At 42.9% G+C, this 25205-nt stretch overlaps 1 protein-coding gene and 1 pseudogene across 1 annotated transcript; both read right to left on the bottom strand.

The window, feature by feature from the left end:
* Positions 1-25205, bottom strand: part of LOC146625124 (uncharacterized) — a 238552-nt pseudogene that overhangs the window by 106037 nt on the left and 107310 nt on the right.
* Positions 143-10987, bottom strand: LOC146625135 (DIS3-like exonuclease 1). Its single transcript, XM_085362656.1, has 9 exons — positions 10684-10987; positions 8572-8664; positions 8201-8489; positions 5533-5768; positions 4184-4338; positions 3830-4008; positions 3594-3739; positions 2759-2930; positions 143-1190 (listed from the first exon to the last, which is right to left on the bottom strand). Exons 1-9 carry the CDS (start codon positions 10920-10922, stop codon positions 873-875), a joined length of 1827 nt encoding a protein of 608 aa, XP_085218782.1. The 5' UTR covers positions 10923-10987; the 3' UTR covers positions 143-872.

Below are 25205 nucleotides of genomic sequence, written 5' to 3' on the forward strand. Positions count from 1 at the left end.
TCAAACAATAAAAATGTCCTTGGTGTTGGTGTCTTCTATACAGGCTCTTGATATACAAACTATAAGATAAATACATCCTAGTTTTATACATCACTTCCAACACAACCAACCTCAGGTGTATTTCATTACTCTACGGGTTTATTTTAAAGTCTGCTAATGAGTGACATGAAGTTTTATCAGTCCGGTGACCTGTCCAGGGCGTATCCTGCCTCTCACCCTATGACAGCTGGGACAGATTCCAGGACGTGCAGAAGAAAATGGACGAGTGGACGTTTTATCATCTCCAGAACAATACTCGTGCTGGGTTTTGTATGAAGTGGTCACAGGTAGTACAATATGTGTGAACTCACCAAAAATGGTTCTATAACACAAGACATTTAATTTACACAAGACATTGATCCCACCAGTGAGATATTGAGATCACTGGTGCTGAGAGAAAAGCCTTTTGTTACCAGACTTCTTTAACCTGCTGCAGTTGACTAGTTTCCTGCAGGATTGAACCACATTTGCAGTGAGTACTAGGTCTTGTCAAAGTAACTGCTGACACTTCACTGGCATTAACACGTTCCCTATCCTCCTTACAACTAAGTTTAACTTGATGTGATTTTAAAAACTAACTTTTACAAAACGTATCCACTGATTCGGTTTGACTCTGGTTTCTAAAAAGATGGCGGGACATGTTTTTACTTAATATTGTGTTTGCTTTCCTGTGACTTCACACACTCGTGTGGTTTGTCCACACACAATCTGGAGCTACAAGAATGACCTGGATGACTCAGCACGAGTGATCTTCAATGATCACCGTTCTGTTAGCGCACAGCGTGCAGTTCTCACAAGTGTCTGCTTGGAGGTAAAGCTGGGCTACAGCGTTTCTATGCTGTTGTTGCCGGGAGGCGTGAAGCCCTTTCCAGATCCATCAGAGCCAACTCTCTGATTTCTTCCAGAATAGAGTACAGACTGGGAGTTTTGCTCTGACGAAACTCTCTTTCCTCTTTGGAGAGTTTGGGGCGCCGGGCTGTCTTCTCCTGAGCCAGCGCCTCTTCATTCTGACGCACCACCTCTTTGACCAGCTGACTGCGGCCCTGAGGGCTGGGCTGCTGGGACTTGGCACTGTGGTGAGGCTTGTTGCTGATGACCTCGAGGTTTAGACGGTCAGCGTGGCAAGTTGAAGAGTGGACAGAAATACGAACCTGAAGAGAGCAGAGAACGTAAGTCACAGTATTCCTCAGTTCGATCACTACACAGTAATGGCACCTACTGAAAATAGTCTAATGGAATGCTATGCAAAGACAGGCCCACTTAAGGTTTGTGACGTAATATATAACAGCAGTCCTCTCAGCACTGTGCGCAGCGTCACAGCTAAGTAGACAGTGGTGTAGAGTGGAGAAGTTTCCGACTGTGCCACAATTTTGTTCATAAATAGGATAAATTGGATACGTATGTTACACACACGTATCCAATGTAACAAACGTTCATCCATCCGTACACGAACTTTCTTTACTGTGCTTTCTAACATTCACACGACGTGGAGACTGGAGCAGAGGGGGAGAAAAACATTCATTAACACTGTGACCTCGGTCAAGTGTCACAGTGAGGTTGTTGTTTTGTTGATTTGTTTGTTGAATATCATCATCATCTCTTTGTTTGATATGATCATAGCTTGACAGCAGTCAATGCTGTGGTGGACAACTTGTGTTTGGGCTAATGTTTCTTTCTATCTTGTTTTGGCCACATGTGTCATCCATCATCATCCATCAGTAAGCTATGTTGTTAGCATTGCCTTTGCCCTTTGACATTTATGACCCCAGGATAAGTCCATGAAAGAAAGAAAAGATGTTGATAACAGTGGAAGCAGCAGTACTCTGTCACTTTTTCATGTCTTAAAGCCAAAGATGTGAGAATAACACACCGTTACTTCAGTTTCTTTTTGTTAGCTAACCTTAGGGTAATGTTTCCTGCTCTTTTTGCTTAAATCACATGCACTTATTCCTCACAATCATCGTGTGTAACATGCCTGAACTTAATATAACTTGACGCCAGTGATGGGCAGCAACGCATAATTAGATTACTTTTTTCAAGTAACGAGTAAAGTAAGGGATTACTGTTGCAAAAAAGGTAATTAGATTACTGTTACTGTCCCGTAAACACGCTGCTCTACTGTGTTACTAAACCGTGAGTTTGTTTGCAAGAGTGTCTCATGACAATGACATAAGTGCATGCGACGTTTGTGGTAACAAACGTGTGCAGAGCAACAATGGATCATTTATCGAGTGCGAGAGAGAGAGTGCGACCGTGCAGCGTTTAAAGGCGTTTATGTGAAAACAATTACCGCCCACTGTCATTTTTTATCTCCCTTTACAAAAAGGTTTGTGTAGAAACGCCACAAACTGGAAGCATTACATTTCTTGTCTTGGAGGAGAGCCTCCCCCCCCCCACACTTATGTTTTTGTTTTCATATAATATTTAAAAACAATAAACTGAATAACTTTAAATGATTTATTTTCAGGAATCATTTTCGTCTCATTCATCTTACTGACGTTTTGTTACCTTGAGATTAGCTAACAAAGCAGCAACCACACAACACTTTATCACAACAAGATCATAAAACGTCTCTTAATGTTGGACCACAAAAGATCCAGTAGTCGTATGAACCTGTGATTCATATACACTCATGCATATATATTTGGAATCGTCGCCTTTAGGCGCTGCATTGCTGGAAACCTTCTAAAATGATTGATTAGCGTTTTCTGTGACTTACGGTGATGTGGTCAAACAGTTTGAAGGTGGAGGTGCCACAGCTGGAGGTGGTGGTAATGCGGTCCGGGTATTTTCGCACAGTGCCACCCTGCCAATCACAGCTGCCGTCCTGTCCCGCTACCACCACCAGGCCCTCTTTGTTCTTCAGATACACAGGCCCCCTCACACCATACCTGTGAACAACATGGCTGTGGTCAGAGGCAGCCTTACTTACTCAGTGATATTACTCAACCTGCTTTGCGCCCTGTGATTTTAATCATTACATGGATTCTACAGCCTTCTCAAAATGACCACAGGTTACATTTTAATAAACTGTTAATATTGCATATCCCTGTAACACCACAAGCATGGAGAACACTGATGTTATTAAATTACACTTTCCTTGCAATAAACAAGCAGCAACCTCCAGAGGTTAGCTAAGCTAACGTAGAAGTGCCACAAACACAAGGCTGGCTCCAAAGCACCGTCCCTCCCCACAGACTCAACTTCAGCAATGCAATTAACTTATTTAAAGCCTGGTAGAGAAAAGATTCGGGGTTTTAGCCGATTTTCCCTGCTCACAATAAATGTTTAAGGAATTAGTTTAGTAAATTTATACAATTTAAAACTCATTTTGAGGTTTTTTAAGAGAAAATAAAACTAGCGTGTATACTGTTAAATATACATTGATTAGCGTGCAATTACATCTTCCAACAAATTCATTCATTGTCATAAACTTTGAATTCGTCTATTAAAAATACACGAGTGGTTGGCCGTCTGTGAGCTGCTGTACAGCTCCATTAAACAAAGGAAAAGAAGAAGACTGCAGAACAAAACACAGGACTGACGGTTCTTACTCTGGGATAAACACCAAGACACCGTTGTCTCGAATGGAGTAGACAACAGCGTCAGCCACACAGCACGGGTCTGTCTGAGGGTCTCGTTCTCTGAAAAACAGACACTGAAACAGTGCTGTGGATCGCATTTGGGCTGCCTGTGCTGCCTGCAAATGAAACACAGACGTCAGCACAGCTTCTGTTAATAGAGTAAGAGGTGAATCATTGAAAAACACAAACAATAAAACACCCCTGACCCTGTTCTTGCTGTTGACATGGTGAGCCATTTCCTCCACTTCTTTGTTACTGGCTGGTGCTTTACCAGATACAACGCCCCTCTGCATGTGCAGGGCTGCGGTAAGAAGGCGGTGCACGACAATGTCTGCGTACCGACGGATGGGTGAGGTAAAGTGTGTGTAGCGATCCAGAGCCAGACCTACGACAACGAAGCAAATATCAGCACGTTAGCCTTCTTTCTAGTTCTCAGTCGAATAATTCTTCACAAACAACAGACGTTGGACAAGTGTGTGCAGACGTGTGATGGATGGACTGACCCACAGTCACACTGAAACTCTAGTGCAGCCAATAAAAGCTGTGCAGCGGTATCGTACCATAATGGTAGTATTGGTCTTGAGGATGAGCACCAGTGGAGAAGTACAGAGCCTGTGACATAGCAGTGGTGGCCATCATTCTGAACAACCTGTTCACCAAGGGGTCCTGTGGGTCCACAGCTCGGTCCAGTGAGGCAGCTAAAGCCTTGTTGGACCTGAAGGAACAGAGCCAGAAACCAGGGATGAGTGAGGCCTCTCATCTCAGCAGTCAGTGACACAAAGCTACTTGCATCACCATGTCTCTTGTCCTGGGACCGGTTCTGCTGTTGGTTTAACCCCCCCCCCCCCCCCCCCCCCCACAATCCTCCAACCGCACATTCATATTTTGTTTTCAAACTCCATTGCAGTTCATTCCACGCCTCAGATCCTCAGACCTTTTGTAAACAGTTAAACAAATAAAAGTTAACTGTAATAGATTACAGGTTGTAATTAAATAAATCACTGCCTCTTTTAAAAAACAGAAAAACAAACCATCTTTAATTATTTGAGTTGTTTGTTTTGTTCCCGTGTGAGAATATTCAACACTGCTCTCTGTGCAAAACGGGTTTAAAAGCATAAACAGCTGTGGGATCCTGTTTGTCCGGGATTTGAACCGGGGAACAAACTGCGGCAGGATCAGCGTTGTGCCGAGGTCGGCATCGCCGACAGCATGTGTTCCCCCTGCGTGGCGAGCGTTCGCTGGGCACGGAGTGTGGATCCAGGTTACGCCGCCTCCATTACAAACAGTCAGACGTGGAAGTAGTGATGTTTTAGTTTTGTAAAAAAGTGAAACCTGAGTGTCGTTACATTACCATTCAGTTTAAGGGTTACAACAGAAAATGAAATATTTATTGTCCTCTCGTGGTATCAGACGGGATTATTTTAACAAACGAAGGACATTTTGCCTGATAATTATATTTATCCTGTAACTTTACTGTGTAAAGAGCTAAAACCTCCAAAGTTTCAGGAGTAGTTAGTCGTTATAAGAAGTGTTTGTGAACTGAAAATCAAGAATGTGGGATCCTGTTTGTCCGTGATTTGGACAGCCCAGCGTGTGCTCCCGACGCAGGGGAAACTAATTCTGTCGGGGAGACCGACCTTGCCACGACAGCTGTTGTGAAGCTGAAGCCAAAGGCAAGATATGCTTCATCATATGTTGTAGTCTTTGGTTTGGAAGCATATTTGGCTTCAACCTCAACCTGAGCTGAAGGAACATGTCTTCTTCTTGTCTGACTGCTCATGTGACACCTGAGTGTGTCCCCGTGTTATCAAACATTTCAGGTTCACACACTTGTGTGTCTGAACATGATGTGCGTTGGACTACAATATGCATTTCCTCAGTTTCTATACTGAACAGTCAAAAACATTACCTGGTGTCAATGGTGAAACCTTTGGCCTTTGCAGTGTCCACCAGCTGGTTGAATAGCTCCTGTTGTGGTGGTGGGTGACACCTTAGAAGGGCCTGGTTGGGGAAAGCTTCCTGGATCTTGCGGGCCACCCAGTGGTTGGCGTAAATCATGCACTCTGCCACGGTCTCATGGACCTCCAGGGGCTGACGAGGGACCAGGGCCGTAATGTTCCTCTCCTCATCCAGCTGGGCACCCACCTGAAAAGGGAAAATGCTTCTAACGTGACTTCAATGAAAAAGAATATGAAAATGCATCAGTGGGCCACATTTTACTACAGTTTACTTTAACTCAGTTGAACATGCACCATTCCACCGGAACAAATGCTGCACGGAGAACCAAATGTGAATGAATCTCAACCTGAAAACAGTCTACTGTCTTTCCTACGTTCAGCTCTCTATAATACCAGTAAGAACACATATCCCTAACAGGCACACAGCTCTGCTCATGGGCACAGAAACTCCACCGATCTGCTGTTCATGCTTTTTGTTTATAGTGGACAGCCAATCAGAGTTTAAGTTAGCTCAAAGGAAATGTGCCTTAAAGAGAGAACAAAACTTTTCTCAGACTAAGGATGAACTGAGGGGACCCAAAGCACTTCAGCAGGAACCAAAAGAAGCCAGAAAGTTTGGATTTGAACACAGTTTTGGCCGTTTTATATAATAGATCAAGATGAAACATCTGTTGTCCTTATCCTTCAGGACAACTGATGTTTCACCAGCGGTCAATAATCCAGCTTTGTCAAGATAAGAACTTGATTTTTGGGTGGCAGCTCAATCATTAAACACACTTTTAGAAATATATTGGTTTTTCCACTATCCCAGAAGCAACCCGAGAGAATCATTTTTACTTCATATCAATATTCTGTGTGCGTACAGCCATAACAGGAATGCAATAACTGAATAATAAATAAATCCAAGACATCCTATTAGAGAGCATCTTATAGAACAACAGGAATTGTCCATATGAGGTTTTAACAGATGGCCGACCAGCCGCTGTAGATAAATGGCTGTGATCTAATGTGAAAACTGTCAGTGGTTTCACAGTGGAGTGCTTGGTTTCTTTATTCCAATATTCTCACTGAAATGACTTTCTGATAAAATGTTTTCTGCTGAGGAACGTGTTCTGCTTAGACGCCTGATTTTAAAAATAACGTCTCTATTAGACCGTACTATAATTTATTATCGATGAAAAGAAATATATGGTATCCATCTGTAATTCTGTAAATAACACAGCAAAAAACCAAACTAAACATAAAGACCTGGAAGACTCCTGCGTCTAAATTCATTCAGTTATTGTACTGAGTCCTGAACATGTTAGAAATATGGTATCTAAGCAGATTCTTACTCTGGATGGCATTACCTTGGCCTCCAGTAACGCTGTGAGGAACCTTGGAGTCATGTTTGACCAGGACATGTCCTTCAATGCACATATTAAACAAATATGTAAGACTGCGTTCTTCCATTTGTGCAACATCTCTAAAGTTAGAAATATCCTGTCTCAGAGTGACGCTGAAAAACTAGTTCATGCATTTATTACTTCCAGGCTGGACGACTGTAATTCATTATTATCAGGATGTCCAAAAAACTCGCTGAAAAGCCTTCAGCTGATCCAAAATGCTGCAGCAAGAGTCCTGACAGGGACTAGAAAGAGAGAGCAGATTCCCTTCATTGGCTTCCTGTTAAATCCAGAATTCAAAATCCTGCTCCTCACATACAAGGTCTTAAATAATCAGGCCCCATCTTATCTTAATGACCTTGTAGTACCATATCACCCTATTAGAGCACTTCGCTCTCGCTCTGCAGGCCTACTTGTTGTTCCTAGAGTATTTAAAAGTAGAATGGGAGGCAGAGCCTTCAGTTTTCAGGCCCCTCTTCTGTGGAACCAGCTTCCAGTTTGGATTCAGGAGACAGACACTATCTCTACTTTTAAGATTAGGCTTCAAACTTTCCTTTTTGCTAAAGCATATAGTTAGGGCTGGACCAGGTGACCCTGAATCCTCCCTTAGTTATGCTGCAATAGACCGTGGCAGCTGGGGGATTCTCATGATGACGCCGAACATCATCATCACCTCTTTGTCATCATTATCACTGACTACATGTTTATAGACCAATCTCCATTTAATCATTAGTTATCATTAATCCCTGGCCCTTTTCCACAGGTGTCTTTTGACCTGATTTCCTCCCCTCGGCTGTATGAAGTGTTTCGGGGTGACTGATACTGAATTTTCTAACCATGATGTCATCTGACAAAATGACCAAACACAGAGGTTAAGTCAAACTTTCACTTAGACAGAAGCTTAGAAGGGAGAATCTTCTGCAGCTGAAATGTGCGAGAAAGATAGTGGTTCCAGTTTTTAATGTGCAGAATGGATTTCTCTCCACTGAAGCTATGTGCACGGTTTACTTTGTTTGATTCACTTCAGATTCATTGAATCATTTTGTGTCGTATGTTAGACGTCAGTAATGACGATGTGTTAGGGTTAGACACTCAGCTATAACATGCTTACGCTTTCAATTAAGAACATGAACCTTAAATGTTTGCAGTCTTTATTTATATAGTCTTACTGTTAAGTACACACATTACCAAAACACACAAAATACTCTATGAAGATACAAGAAACCAATCATACCTCCACTCCTTCCAGCTCCAGCGCTCCTCCTCTGTCCCTCTTTGCCCGAAGATGTCTGGCTACATGTGTGAGCATCTCAAGTGCCTCAGTGAGTTGAGCTAGCTTAGAACCCTTTTCCTGAGGACCCAGGTTGGCCAGTTCCGCTACCTCAACCTGTTCTCCGTTGAGGAGCGCCTGAGCCAGCTCGTAGTGGAGCTGATAGGAGGAGCGGATGAGTGTACGACCATACCAGACCTCTTGGACTTCAAGGGATTCTGCGTCAAGCTCCCAAAGCACGCTCATTGCATACCTGAATTTGAAAGTGTCAGTTACACAACTAGCATGCATTTTAAGCATATGAAAATGAAACGTGTGATGGGAAGTCTACTAACCTGTCAGCACCTCCCAGCAGTGAGCAAAGGTCTGCGCTGAGAATAGCAGGCAGCATGTCGTACCTGCGGTCTGCCAGGTAGTAGGTTGTAGCCCTTAAGAAGTGACATAATAAATATAAAAAGGCAATGAGATCAAAGCAGCAGCTTTATCATCTTCTTTCTAATCAAAAGTGAGACATAATTTGAAAATAAGTACTAAATATTCAGAGTTTGTTCCACCTTTGTCATTTTCATCCTTCTGTTTATTAATAAGTCAGGAAGGATGAAATAAATAAGCAAAATGTTTTTCTTATGATTTAATAAATATTCCCCATTTTCTGAAATAGAATTTAAGGCTTCAAACCACAATCATGAGATTTTAATTTACTTCTTTAAAGTGTGGAGGCGAGCTGGACAGGTGGGTGATCTGCACGCTGCTTTGTGGACAGCTATGAAATGTAAAATGGAATTTTAGAGTAAGTCAGAGAGAAAGCAGAGGACCAAAACTACATTAAAAATCACAACATAAAAAATATATAGTAAGATTTCAGTATTATTTTATAAGTGCACGTTGTTAACAGTCTACACGGAGTTTCTCTCCTCACTCGGCTCTCAATCATCTTCTGTACATGCTGCTGCTGCTGCTGCTGCTGCCTTTAAAAAACGACATGCACTTCATGGACCTTCTTACTAATTTATCTGCAGACTACACTTTATCAGATACATTTTATTAGCACTGGGTTAGACACTTCTGCCTTCTGAACACTCCTTTCTTCACTTCCAAGACTCAACAAGGTGCTGAAAGAATTCCGTAGAGATTTTGGATTATAGCGAGATTACACCGAGATGACAGCAGAATGCATTTGCTGCAGATTTGTCGGCCGTTCAGCTGTGACACAAATTTTTTTGGGCTGCTTCCCTGTCACATGGTGTCATCGCTGCATGTTCCCAGGAAGGAAAATTTGTGGAGATCAAGTGCAAGCATTACTTTTGCAGCCCCGACCTTCACTTCATTTACTGCAGATATTTTAAACTCAGTTTTATTCATTTGTACAATACAGCACAAAATAAATAAATAAATCAGAACATGTGCATATATCTGGACATAAACACAGATGAATATCTTCTTGTTCTATTACTGTGGTTCAACTGTCTTGTATCATCATCCTCTTTATTAATAAGATGCACTGAAAGCCAATTATAGACAAACCATTAACATCAGGTACTCAAGGTCACATGCCATCATGTGACCTCCGGTGTTTTCCTGACACCCGTAACTGTACAAAGGGGATCTGAAAACAAATGATGTGTGACACACTGTTCTTTACTTCTACCACTCAGTAGAATAAAACTAATTTAGTTGGAAGCGGACTCATTTTTCCTTTTTTTGCTGCATGACCTTCTGGTTGAATGTTGTGTACAAGTATGGCTGCCATGTCCCGTAGTAATATATGTTTATGAAGGCCACAGTGAAAATCACTCAGGCTTTCCCACAGCGGAAACATTCCCCTGTCCTGTTAATGGCATCGTACTCAAAATGAGCACAAGTTCTTCGTAACAACATGGACCACTGTGTTCTGTGTGTAGCAGTTCTCTACTGTGAGAACCCCAACCACCTTTTAGCACGACCAGCATTCGTCCATTCGCACACATATTCATACAGCGCGTTAGTCTATACCTTTAAGCATTTTCTCTCACATGCACACTCACACTAACGGATGCATCCAGGGAAATTTGGGGGTTAAGTATTTTGTGCAAGGTGACTTTAACATGAAGCCCGAAGGCACCAGGGATTGAACCAACAACGTGCTGACCATTGGTTCAATTCCTGGTGCCAGTGATACTTTCAAAGCCATCATGGACCCTGTGAAGTCCTTCTACATGTGATTAAATGATAGACATTTAAGGCTTAATGCTTCACATCAGACACGAGCCTTATTTAAGGTGGCCCTCTGTGTTATTTATAATTGCGCTACAAGGCATGCTGCTGATGCAACATTAATTCAGGCAACAACTTTCTTGCCTCTTTGTACTTCTGAAAGTTCCTCTGAACACTTATGCAAGATGCTGTAATTTTCTTTTATCCTTTTATATCCCACCTACTCTACCCAACCACTCCAACCAGTTCCTCACCTTGAACGTGCCTCCAAGTCTGTGAGCGAACCCTCTTTGACAAAGTGAGTGACATCAGCAATGTGAACTCCCAGCTCCAGCCTTCTGTTGGGGAGCTTGTGTACAGACAGCGTGTCGTCTACATCTTCACAGCCGCGTGGATCGATGCTGAACACCAGGCGACTGTCCCTAAGATCCCGCCGCTCTGCCACCTCAGAGGGGTCTACCGTCCACGGCTTCTCCAGAGAGTTGACCGGCATCTCTCTCAGCTGATGGCAGACGGACAGGCACAGCTAAACAGCCGCATAGTCTTTTGAACTTTTCACATTTTGTTATGATTCTATACAAAACATTAATAATAATAATAATAATAATACATTTTATTAAGCGCCTTTCAAAACACTCAAGGACACTTTACACAAAGACAAAGCAAAACAGTGTTTCACTTTCAGTTGCTCCCTTGTCACAAGGGGTCACCACACCTGATAGCTCAGCATCTTTTGATACGGCAGAGTTTTATACCAGATGCCCTTCCAGGCACAACCCTGATTTGTATCTCCGGTTGCAATCGAACCAGTGACATTTTGCCTGCAAGCCAGTGTGTAAACCACTGATGAAAAAAGGAAAGAATGAACTATTCCACATATTTAATGATTCTTTAATATTTTGTTGATTTGATAATAATAATAATAATAATAATGGATTGGATTTATATAGCGCTTTCCAAGGCACCCAAAGCGCTTTACAATGCCACTATTCATTCACTCTCACATTCACACACTGGTGGAGGCAGCTACAGTTGTAGCCACAGCTGCCCTGGGGCAGACTGACAGAAGCGAGGCTGCCATATCGCACCATCGGCCCCTCTGGACAACAATAGCTATATTGCAATCTTTAAAACCTTTGGTTACTATGGTAACTCTCTGATAACCAAGCACTCTCTGATGTGACCAATCACAGAAGCTCTACTGCCACCCCCTTTATAACATAAAAAGTTATGAATGATGTTCCAGTCTATGATAGTGGACTCATCTGTGCTTGTCCTTTGTTACAGCCCATTGCAACCCTTACACTCCTTACAGTGGAAATGCAGTTGTCTTCAGGTGTTGCCTAGGTTTAACTGCCGATTGTCTACACCTGGTGAGGTGTGGCTAAAGGCGTTCCTGAAGTGGTCTAGTCCAATCACCTTCTCCAGGCCAATCAGCATTCATGCTGTGTCCTCGGTTATTCTTCCTTGTACACGCCTCATCTCATCACTCATGCTCCATTCAACCATTCCACCACCAGCTTCCAGGCTCTCGGGGCTCCTGCTCTAATCCTTTTCACAGACGGGGTTCTGTTCCGCTGAGATAGGCCATCTGAGTCTAACGGCAAATCACCTGTTTAAATTCTGTTCATCAGTAAATCAATTTCATTCTTTCAAATAACCTCTCCTTATTAAAATATCTGTACTGTATTTAGTGATGAACAATTGTTAAACTCTGGTGTTTGCTCCCATAATTTCCCTTTTATTTTGACGCTCTCTGCTCTTTCCTCTTTCACCTGATCTCTGACTGCGATTGTTTGGAGGTGAAAACCAAACATCACCTGGGTTTCAGAAAACCAGAGTTACCCTGGTAAGCAACCATTCTCTGTATCTCACTATGGGAGATATAATCTACTTCCAGGTTGTAAGTTCTTTATCCTTAACAAGGTATGGAGCAGGGTAAGCCCACACTAAGGACTGAGTGTGCCAGTGAGGATGCAATAATATCAAAAACGCATAACCTAACAAATGTAATAGATGGTCCTCTGGTGAACTGTGAAGGTCACACTCTCAGTAGCCTTCAACAGCCACACAGACAGATACACTCAACAAAACAGGAACATACAGATGCTTCAATCTATGCAAAGGAGTGCAAGACACAGAAAAGCGCTATATATGGCTACATTTTCAGCAATTTACCGTTTAAAAGTGGGCCCTGCATAAACAGGATGTGGACCAATTGGTGCATTCCCAAAGTAAATGTGATACGAAAGAGTAGCTAAATGCAGTTTAATAAATGGAAAATAATCCTCTCTTATTTAGCTAATCCTGAAGGAAACATAACACATGTGGAACAGAGTTAGGAATGGGTACCGGCAATGTTCCCTCGAAGCTGTGTGTGTGCACAATTGCGCACTGCTGGCACGGTCTCTGCGCACAGAAAATCTGCGTTGCGCACAAAAAAAAAAATCTAACCTGAATTGAAATTAAAATCAATACTTTAACAAGTCTGTTTTGCAGTGTTAGTCAGTGACTGGCTGCTCCCGTATGGGATCCAGCCAGTAATGCGATTCACATTCGTATATACGCAGCTAATCAATGTCGTTGACAGGCTCTGACAGCGTCCTTATGTGCCGACACCGGTGTTTTAGCGAGCAAAGCGGCGTGGCGACGTTTAGTGTGTGTCAGAACAATGAGGCGACTGCTGAGTGTTACAGGTGTTACAGCAGTGACACATCTGCTGCTGTCAGGCCTGCAGGTATCAGGCTGTTGTTCTCCTTCATCTCATAGTTGACAGAAATTATTTTTGGAGTGGCACAAATAATTTGTGTGGCATCAGATTTGATGCAATTTGATGATTGTTCTCTAAATAATTTAAAATGTTTATTTAAAAAAACGCCTTGGCTGCATTTTTAGGTAAACAGCTGCAAAAAACTTTGTTGTTTGCATAACTCAGTTACTTTTTTGAAGAAGTAACTATATAATTAATTACTCAACATTGGTCATTATTTACTGTATTTTGCAGACAGAGTTACAGACTCTCTCCCAGACCACAGACTCATAATACAAGTCAGAGCTTTATGAAAAAAACAACCAAAGAAACTTGTGTTTTCAAAATTGGAGTTCAAGTTATTTTTACTTCCAATAGTGTTAACATGCTACACAGGTCATGAACAAGATTTTTTTGTTTTGTTTTTTTAAATTTTCATTGTAAGTGGGCTAAAATAGTTAATTAAAAGTAGTCTAACATAAATGTAAATGCTGTAATTTTATTATTTTAATAAACCATGTAACTTGCATGGATTCAATGCTGGCGTCACCACAGTGCACACGTCTGCTGTTGCTCACAGTGGTCCAAGGGATCGCTCAGGGAGTTTCTGTGTTCGCTCAGACACATGAAAAATTAGAGGGAACATTGGGTGCGGGTATACCGGATACGGGTGGCTTTTTTTTTTTCTTGAGATGTCATACACTTTGGATTCTAGCCAATCATTTTACGTTTCCGAGGATAGTAGGCGGGTCCAGGTACGTATGTTCTTTGAGAGCAGAGCTACAGATTAAATGTCCAAGGCAAAGCGGTCAAAAGTCTGGCTGTACTTCACAGCAAAATATGCAAACTCAGCAGCAACAAGTGCTTTAAGGTGATACTGTGATACTGTGCAAAGGAAGTAACACCTCGAATCCAATGAAAGACCTGGCAACGCAATAGCGTTTTTTTAAAAGCAGAGAAATGCATCGTATTTGATAGCTTGCTGCCAGACTTCACACCGAGCACATCTGCTGCGGGTGGGTTGCCTGTTATTGGACCTGGAGTTAGCAACATCCCCCAAAAACCCGAAGAGGAGAGTCCTGGCCCCTAGCCCTGCCAGTGTAGCAGACGGATGATGATGCAGCAGCAACCGTTCTTCTCTGTGTGAGGAGCTTAATGTTGTTCATGGGTAATTTACGTTGAGTAGGCTAACCACGTTATTACATTAATGCATGTAAGGTGAACTAGCAAACACCGTCGTAGTTACATGCGACTGTCTTCTTGTTTGATAGAGTGATACCATACATGCCCTGTAGCTGCAGAAAAAGCTAACACCGTTATCTTTTTACAAAAAAAACAAACAGCTAAACATGTTTTCCATTATTCACCGGTTCCAAACAAAGTAGGTATGTTGTATCAAAAGAAAAGGCTAACTTGGTTATCATTTTGCAGAAAAAAGAGACTGCTAAAAATAAAAACATAAGAGGTTTTTGGACAAAGTTTGTGTTCTCCATTCTTTAAGCAATTCAATTCAATTCAATTTTATTTATATAGCACCAAATCACAACAAAAGTCGCCTCAAGGCGCTTCATAGATACAGAGAAAAACCCAACAATCATATGACCCCCTATGAGCAGCACTTTGGCAACAGTGGGAAGGAAAAACTCCTGTTTAACAGGAAGAAACCTCCAGCAGAACCAGGCTCAGGGAGGGGCGGGGCCATCTGCTGCGACCGGTTGGGGTGAGAGAAGGAAGCAACGGTTAGAGCACCATTTAAGCACCCGCACAGTTTCAAAAGTACCGGTATCGGATAAAACCTAAACGATACCCATCCCTAAACAGAGTATAGATAAGGAATCTCTCAAATACAGTGGGGCAAAAAAGTATTTAGTCAGCCACCGATTGTGCAAGTTCCCCCAACTAAAATGATGACAGAGGTCAGTAATTTGCACCAGAGGTACACTTCAACTGTGAGAGACAGAATGTGAAAAAAAAATCCATGAATCCACATGGTAGGATTTGTAAAGAATTTATTCGTAAATCAGGGTGGAAAATAAGTATTTGGTCACCTCAAACATGGAAAATCTCTGGCTCTCACAGACCTGTAACGTCTTCTGTAAGAAGCTTTTCTGTCCCCCACTCGTTACCTGTATGAATGGCACCTGTTTGAACTCATCATCTGTATAAAAGACACCTGTCCACAGCCTCAAACAGTCAGACTCCAAACTCCGCCATGGCCAAGACCAAAGAGCTTTCGAAGGACACCAGGAAAAGTATTGTAGACCTGCACCAGACTGGGAAGAGTGAATCTACAATAGGCAAGCAGCTTGGTGTGAAAAAATCAACTGTGGGAGCAATCATCAGAAAATGGAAGACATACAAGACCACTGATAATCTCCCTCGATCTGGGGCTCCACGCAAGATCTCATCCCGTGGGGTCAAAATGATCATGAGAACGGTGAGCAAAGATCCCAGAACCACACGGGGGGACCTGGTGAATGACCTGCAGAGAGCTGGGACCAAAGTAACAAAGGTCACCATCAGTAACACACTACAACGGCAGGGAATCAAATCCCGCAGTGCCAGACGTGTTCCGCTGCTGAAGCCAGTGCATGTCCAGGCCCGTCTGAAGTTTGCCAGAGAGCACATGGATGATACAGCAGAGGATTGGGAGAATGTCATGTGGTCAGATGAAACCAAAGTAGAACTTTTTGGTATAAACTCAACTCGTCGTGTTTGGAGGAAGAAGAATACTGAGTTGCATCCCAAGAACACCATACCTACTGTGAAGCATGGGGGTGGAAACATCATGCTATGGGGCTGTTTTTCTGCCAAGGGGACAGGACGACTGATCCGTGTTAAGGACAGAATGAATGGGGCCATGTATCGTGAGATTTTGAGCCAAAACCTCCTTCCATCAGTGAGAACTTTGAAGATGAAACGAGGCTGGGTCTTCCAACATGACAATGATCCAAAACACACCGCACGGGCAACAAAGGAGTGGCTCCGTAAGAAGCATTTGAAAGTCCTGGAGTGGCCTAGCCAGTCTCCAGACCTCAACCCCATAGAAAATCTGTGGCGGGAGTTGAAAGTCCGTGTTGCTCGGCGACAGCCCCAAAACATCACTGCTCTCGAGAAGATCTGCATGGAGGAATGGGCCAAAATACCAGCTACTGTGTGTGCAAACCTGGTAAAGACCTATAGTAAACGTTTGACCTCTGTTATTGCCAACAAAGGTTATGTTACAAAGTATTGAGTTGTATTTTTGTTATTGACCAAATACTTATTTTCCACCCTGATTTACGAATAAATTCTTTACAAATCCTACCATGTGGATTCATGGATTTTTTTTTCACATTCTGTCTCTCACAGTTGAAGTGTACCTCTGGTGCAAATTACTGACCTCTGTCATCATTTTAGGTGGGGGAACTTGCACAATCGGTGGCTGACTAAATACTTTTTTGCCCCACTGTAGGTGTCTCACTCTCCATATGTTTCCTGTCGACTTATTCATGGCATGAATATCTTTAACACCTTCTGCATCACTACTTGCTAAGCAAAGACAAAGCAAAATGTTTCACCTCTACCCTAGAAATAAATCTACGTAATATCTGTGACCATAAGCGTGCATGCATTGACCTTTTACTGCACTCTAAGTCACCTTTCACAACAGATCATCTCTTCATGAGCACTTTTTCAGTATGTGTAAGAAAGTGTGCATTATAACCGCTTATTCTACTAAAAGATCAAAGAGAAAACAAACATTTTCAACGTCACTTCCTCTGCCTCCGATATCGGTCATCCTACCTTTTCGACAGATTTAAAAGCCTCTAAGCCCAGGTTTGCCCACCTTGCTGTTCAATTGACCGTTCTCTGTCCAGGACAGCGGCCCGATTTCTAAGTCTTATGTTAATTTATAAGCGCTTCCCGCAGCTTAACAGGAAGCTCCACTTAACCGGCATCTAAGTATCCCACTTTTTTTTTAAACAATGTCTTTTTTATTAAGAGGTTTCCTTTTGTACACATAAACATCAACATATATATTATACATATAGACAGAAAGAAAAGAGAAGGATTACAGATGATCTGTACATTAAGGGTTTTTTTTTTTTTTTGTGTCCCGTTTGGATCTATAGCCATCAGAATTGTTGTCTTAAGGCCAAGAAAGATGCCAAGCGGATTTATTTTACCAAGTGGATCATCATGGCCTTGCGATATTGGTCCATTTGATTGACCTTTATTATAATTATGAATTTATTTTATTTACAGTTGCTACAAATGGGACAGACATGACTGGGGGATAGGACAGGGAGAAAGAATGAAAGAAAGAGAGGGAGAGAAAGAAAACCAAAGGGGAGAAGAGACGGTGAGAAGGGGGGGAAGAAAGAAAAAAAACAAACAAAAAAAAACAAAAAAACACCTGGGTCACCTGTATGGAGAAAAAAACCAGAAGAGAAAGCAAACAACAAAGAGCAACATAATAAAAAAAAACGGCACCATCACAATAAACTAGCTAGCAGTAGATACTAAATAATAAACGATATTGTGCAGCACGCAAGATAGACAGCGCACAATGTGCTTTGAGGCAGCAGCCAAGAAAGCTGTAGTCCGCGTCTGTGAATATCCGTGTGTACACCTGTGTGCATACCTGTGTGGATCAGCATGCTTGCATTCCAAAGGTTTCTCCATGTAATGATCTGCTAGAGGGTGTGGGGGGGCCACAGCCCCGTCCACCAGGGCATGAAGCAGGTATGGAGGAGAACAAAACTCCAGACATCCAGAGGCCCCCAGAACACAACAGACCAAGGAAGACCAACAGAGGGGCAGCCGCGCCACTGTCCCAGTAAGAGCTGAGGAGAGTCCCAGATGAGGGCTCACTCAGCAGCCACGGAGCAGAAGCCAGGGGGAGTTGCAGTGACGCGCCCGTGAGCTCCGCCGGCAGCCAGCTGTGCCTGAGTGACCGAGCCCCAGGCCGAGAGGCCGGGGGCACCCCACCTCCGAAGTGGCCCGAGCGAGCCCCAGGCTCCAGGCCCCGATAAGCGGCCGCCAAGGAGTGAGCCGGTGTGTACCCGGACGCCCACCCCCAGACACAAAGAACCACCAACGCACCGACACCTGAGAGAGTCCGCCACTGGCAGGGGAAGTGGTGGTGGGTGGAGATAGGCCTCCAAACCTTGGAGGGCCTGGGATGTCACCAGAGAGGTGGCGTCTGATACCCAACCTGACATATAGACACAAACATCCATTCCCACCCTCATGCTCTCATATGCACTTACTCCACACTCAACCAACGTGGAGACAGACATAAAGAGACGCTGTACACACGATCACACTCCCCAAGCGTACTCTACGAACCGGGTCTAGGTACCCTTGCCCCTGGAGGGGGGAACTGCACCCAGACCCAGGTGGTCTGTACATTAAGGTTAAGTAGTACATTTAAGCTGTGAAATGAGTCCAAAAATGTATCTTCGGCTGTGAAATAAAAGAAAAAAAAAGAAAAAAGGGAAAGAAAGAGAAAAAAAAAGAATATAAACAAATGTATAATATATCCCAAAGTAACATAATCCCTGCAAAACAATCCCATTCATTCCCACCCAGGTCACTGCCTGCACCCGCACACTGTATTTCCACACCTGACTTAAGAGAGTTCGCTGAAAAATTCTTATAGATTTTGAAAAGCATCAAGGAAGGGTCCCCACATGTCTTGAAATTTCCCAGTGGAGTTCTGAAGTGAGTGTCTTATCTTTTCCAGTTTTAGACAGGCCATGAGGTCATATAACCACTGTTTGTGAGTGGGAGGGGCAGCGTCCCGCCACCTCAGTAGGATTGCCCTTCTGGCCAACAGGGAACAGAATGATAATGCCTGTTTTTTAGAGGCCGGTAGAAGCACCTCATTCCCACTGATGCCAAACAGAGCAAGAAGGGGGCCGGGGGCCAGCGTCACACTGAGAATTCTGGACAGGGTACGAAAAACCTCTGACCAGAACTGAGTGAGATTGGGACAAGACCAGTACATGTGGACCAGTGAGGCTTCAGCAGTTTTGCATCTGTCACAGTATGGAGTGATTTCAGGGTAGATACGGGATAATCTGGATTTTGAGAAATGGGCTCTATGCACCACTTTGAACTGGATTAAACAATGGCGGGCACATAGTGATGTAGTGTTGACATGTTTGAGTATAGAGGCCCATGTTTCATCAGAGGTTGTCATGTTTAAGTCTTCTTCCCACAGTGTCTTGAGCTTGGATGAAGAGGTATGTGTCAAATTTAACATTTTATTGTAAAGCAAGGAAATCAGCCCTCTATTGGTTGGATTGAGTTGTAGAATAGTTTCTAGTAGTGTAGGCTCTGGTGGAGGGCTTGAGCCTGAAATCTGGGAACAAATAAAGTGCCTGACTTGCAAGTATCTGAAAAAGTGTGATGGTGGAAGAATATATTTATTAGCAAGTTGTTCAAATGATGCTAGTTTGTTGGCTATGAATAGGTCCTTAAAGCAAGTTATTCCACTTCTGTGCCACTCCGCAAACCCACCGTCCTGGGTAGAAGGTTTAAAGAAATGGTTAGATGCAATGGGGCTGAGGAGGGAGAAGTCACAAAGTTTAAAATATTTCCTAAACTGGCCCCATATTTTTAATGAGTGCACCACTACAGGGTTGGGAATGAAGTTGAATGAAGAGGATGGGAGTGGAGAACAAAGTGCAGCTAGTAAGGATATACTGTTGTCACTATGCAATTCCATAGTGACCCAGTCAGGACAACCACTCCGATTATGGTAAAAATACCAAAACACCAAACATCGTATGTTAGCAGCCCAATAATAAAAACGAAAGTTGGGAAGTGCAAACCCACCCTCAATTTTAGATTTTTGAAGATGCATCTTATTGAGCCTTGGGCGTTTACCCTGCCATAGATAAGATGAGATGACAGAGTCCAGCTTATTGAAAAAAGTGTTGGGAATGAAAATGGGTATGGCCTGGAAAAGGTATAGAAATTTGGGTAGAATGGTCATTTTAATTGAATTGATATGTCCTACCAGAGACATAGAGAGTGGTGTCCAGTGGGTAAGGGACCGCTTCACTTGGTTCAGCAATGCACTCACATTTTCTGTGAAAAGGTTTTTATGTTTTTTTGTCACTGTGATTCCCAAATATGTAATTTTTGTCCTTTCAACTCTGAAGGGCAAGCAGGTGAAGTCTAACATACTGGCTTTGCTACTTAGCGGGAAGAGCTCACTTTTATTAAGGTTCAGTTTATACCCTGAAATCTGACCAAATTGACTAAGCAGATTCAATGCAGATGGTAGTGAGGCTAAGGGCTTAGAAATAAAGAGCAGGGCCCTGTTTCAGGAAGCCGGTTTAGAAAACTCAGAGTGAAAAACGATACGCAGGGTTGAGTAACCCCGAACTGTCCAACTCGGAATATTCGGTTTCAGAAAGGCTGATAACAATTAGTTCAGTCAACGCGGAGTTGCTTTAACCCCAAGTGAAGCGCGCGGACGAGGATACATAAAGCCCTGATAAGCGGAGCACAGATTAAGCGAGTCACCATGGAGACGGAGGGAAAGAAGGCGCGGTCAATGTATTTCACAGCGCTTGAGGCCGAAATTCTGATGGCAGCATATGCCGATAACATGCAAATTCCGCGGAAAAAAGTAACACAGCCACAGCTGCAAAAGCATGCATGGCAAAACATAGCCGACAGAGTCAATGCGTGAGTGTTAATTTAAACATTGATCGAGGGATTTCCACCCATTTAACACGTTATTTTATCATATGTTATTTTATTTGTTATTTTATACATTTTATTTTGTGATGTGATGTGAGCGCAGGTGCAACCCAACAGGCCCCAAACGTTCCTGGCAGCAAGTAAAAATGAAATATAAAAATATAGTCCAAACAGGTGAGGTGTAATTGTATTATGAGCCATAGTGCTTGGTCTGTTTGTCCCATGTAAATCAATTGCAGTTAGAGGCTACATTAATTTTCTTTCTGTAAGCATTTATTGAAATTATCTGAGCACATTACAAGTACATATTTGCTTACTCTGTATGCTCAAATGTGGCCCGTTATAGCCAACAGAAAAAAAGCGGAGGCCCGAAAAACAGGTGGGGGTCCTCCACCACCACCACTCACAGAGGCTGAGCAGTTGGCCCTCAGCCAAAACAGTGGGCGCCCTGTGGCCGAAGGCATCTCTGCGGGGACATCCTCTGAGGCAATAACCCCGCAAGACACAAGTGCCTACATAAGGGGTAAATTCAAAATAATACATGATGTGCATACATCCTTTCTTCACAGTCACCTTTGCAGTGCGACACATTCATTTGATAAACTCTTTACCATAATGAATTATTTTGTAGTGAAGTTATTTTCCGACTGATTTTGCCTTCCCTCAGTCTTGGTTGTCTTTGAGAGCATAATGACAATGAAGTGTAAGGTGATTGGTATGTTTGTTAATTGCCATTTGGTCCCTTGTAAGTTATAAGTGACCTGTATAAACCTCATATTCTATCAGTTGATGGTGATGGTGTACTGCATCTGGTGCAGCCTCCTGTTGAGCCAGACCAACATGCAGTTGTGAGTAATACTCCACAGATTATATGAGTGTACAGTAGAACTGCAATGTTGTTTATTTCTTTACTACAGGAAAATAATGAAGAAACATTGACAGCTGTTACAGAGGAGGAAGCAACAGAGACACTTTATGAGGTTTACATCTTTTAATACTTTGTGTACAGGAAATACAGGCGACCAATAAAGCCAGTTGAACAAAAAATCTGTTTATTCTTCTATCAACATGTTGAGGTGATGGGTCAAAAGAAATGATTGTGACATATGGTGTCTCTGACTGCGCTTCCATCTTGTATGTCCGTGGGAGGGTCAGGATGTTCATGGTTTGGATCACTGCTGATGTTTGGTTCAGAAGGACAGTGTTCTCCTCTAATTGTGGCAATGTTGTGAAGAATCACACATGCCACAATAATGTCACATGCCCTTTCTGGGGTGACCCTGAGTCTTTGCAGGCACTGGAACCGGGCCTTAAGCATTCCGATAGTCATTTCAATTCTGGCTCTTGTCCTGCAATGAGCCAGATTATATCGCTGCTGTGGGCCCGGTTCAGGGTCAGGGTAAGGGGTAAGCAAATAGGGTAAACATGGATACCCCCTATCACCAAGCAAGTAGCCAGTGAACTCTCCTAAGACAGAAGGGTACACTTCAGTTCAAATGTCCCTGAAACAATTGGTCTTTATATATTTTAAAGTATTCTCAACTCACCATGTCCAAATTTTGTGCTCAGTGTACATTCACGGAATATTTGTGAGTCATGGACAGAGCCTGGCCACTTGGCTTCCACATTTGTGATAATGTTGGCAGCATCATATATGATCTTCACAGTGCAGAGAACACAAATTAGCATCCATTACTATGATGAAATAATTTGTTAGTTTGAAATGCTACAGGGAACTATGTACCTGCACATTAATGCTGTGGAAAGACTTCCTGTTCACATAGTCTCCTTCATTTACTGAAGGAGCAATGATTGGAACGTGAGTGCCATCTATACAGCCAATCACGCCTGGGAACCCTGAAAATAAATGTAAAATTTAAGTAGTAGTTCAAGTATCACCACATCATAAATTAAGTTTTGGTCATCCTGATACCTACAACTTTGTGGAATCCCTCTTTGATAAATCTTGTGGGTCTATGACCGGGGAACACCACAAACGAGTACAGGAGACGTTTCAGTGCAACTGTAACATTCCTGACTGCCCGACAGACGGTAGCCTTGGAAACGTGCTCAGCGTCACCAATATTATACAGAAAGCTCCCGTTTGCAAAAAAACGAAGTGCAATACAAATAATATGTACAGAACTGAGAGGATGTCCGCGATGTGTCACATGCGTAATATATGGCCTGAGGATGTTATTCAAATAACTTATAGATTGTGCTGAGAAACGGCAACGTTCGCACAGACAATCATCAGGAAATGATAAAATGTCCAAACGCGCTCTAATCACTCTCTCCCGGCGGAGAGCTCTGCGGAGAATTTGGGCTTCACGATCTACTGGCTCTTCAAGGAAGGAGCACGCCATGTCCGACACTTCCTACTGTCAGGTTTCCGACAAAGGGGCGGAGACAGTCAGGGTTAGTTGTAGTAAACCTGCTAGGGGGCAGGTTAGCTTCACGGCGTGTGTCGTCATAGTGACTCACTCAGGCTTCAGCTGAACTCGCTTTGTGAAACCGAAAACCCAGAGTTTTCGTTAACTCAGGGTATACTTACTCAGTTTTTCCACTAAACCGGCTTCCTGAAACAGGGCCCAGGAGATCATCTGCATAGAGCGAGACCTTATGTTCTGTATTGTTTCTCCAAATGCCGTGTACCTCTTTGCAACTGCGGAACGCAATGGCAAGGGGTTCTATGGCCAGATCAAAAAGCAGGGGCCTGAGAGGACATCCCTGGCGTGTGCCTCTGTGAAGTTTGAAGGGTTTTGACAATTGGAGGTTAGTTCATATTGTAGCAGATGGTTGAGAATAGAGTAATTTGATCCATGAAGTAAATTTCGCTCCAAAGCCAAATCTATCAAGGACTGCAAAGAGATAATCAAACTCAACTCGATCAAAGGCCTTTTCAGCGTCAAGCGAGACCACACATTCATCAGAGTCTGTAGAGCTGGAGTAGACTATGTTAAATAGCCTCCTTATGTTAAAATATGAATGACGACCTTTAATGAAGCCTGTCTGGTCTTTCGAAATAATTTTTGGAAGAACTATTTCTAGTCTACGGGCAAGTATCTTGGCTAATATTTTAGCGTCTGTGTTCAGTAGAGAAATGGGTCTATAGGAGGCACATTCCAACGGATCTTTTCCTTTCTTTTTAATAAGTGTAATACAGGCTTCATAGAATGATTGAGGAAGAGATCCTTGTTCCTTGCAGTCCGTGAGGGTTGCACTAAGCTGCGTGGACAGTAATGAAGAGAAGTGTTTGAAAATTCTGACGGAAAGCCATCCGGACCTGGACACTTACCAGAATGCATCGAAGCTATAGCCAAGGAAACTTCTAACTGGGAGATGGGTTCATCCAGCCTTGTTTTAAGTTCTGTTGGAATTTCAGGAATGTTAAGTTTAGCTAAAAACTCATTAATTGCATTACAGTCAGTTTGGGACTCTGAGGTGTAAAGCTGTGAGTAAAAATCCCTGAACACTTCATTGATTTTTTTCATGATCTGTGACTATGTTGCCATCTTGTGCTCAAGAACTTCTACTCCTGCACCATCGAGAGCGTCCTGACGTCAAACATCTGCACCTGGTTTGGGAACAGCACCAAGCAGGACAGACGAGATCTGCAAAGGGTGGTGCGCTCGGCAGAACGCATCATTCAATCAGAGCTCCCTGACCTGCTGTCCATCTACACCAAGCGGTGCAAGTCCAAAGCTAGGAAGATTATGATGGACCTCTCCCATCCCAACAATGGACTCTTCTCACTGTTGAGGTCTGGGAAGCGCTTCCGCTCCCTTAAGGCCAAAACAGAGAGAATGAGGAGGAGCTTCTTCCCCCAGGCTATTCGGGCCCTGAACCAGGTGTAGGACTGGACTCTCCCAAACACGTCACTATAAGACTGGACTCTCACACACGTCACCACACGCACCACCACACATTTCCTATAATCCTATAATTCCTATAATTTACAATCCTTATCTTTATAATCTCTTCTGCTATTTGCACATTTTTACTGTAAATTCCTAAGTTAATTTGTAAATTTTTGTAGTAAATTGTAAATATTGTAAAACTTTTCTTCTGTCATTTAATGGTCGGGCATTGTACAGCTACAAGCATTTCACCCCCATGTCATACTGTGTATGGTTGTGTGTGTGTGACAAATAAAATTTGAATTTGAATTTGTTGTCGAATTTTAAGAATACTTTGCCTTGCCCGAGAACCTTTTAGAAGGCTCGCCAGTAATTTATCAGGTTTGTCACCATGCATATAAAATTTGGATTTGTCATGTAAGAGTAAACGTTCAGTCGAGTACGTTGTGAGTAGGTCAAGTCT

This window comes from Diplotaxodon limnothrissa, linkage group LG9 (genome assembly GCF_057381915.1).
Source record: "Diplotaxodon limnothrissa isolate DT_005_m linkage group LG9, D_limnothrissa_male_GT1.1, whole genome shotgun sequence".
NCBI lineage: Eukaryota > Metazoa > Chordata > Actinopteri > Cichliformes > Cichlidae > Diplotaxodon > Diplotaxodon limnothrissa.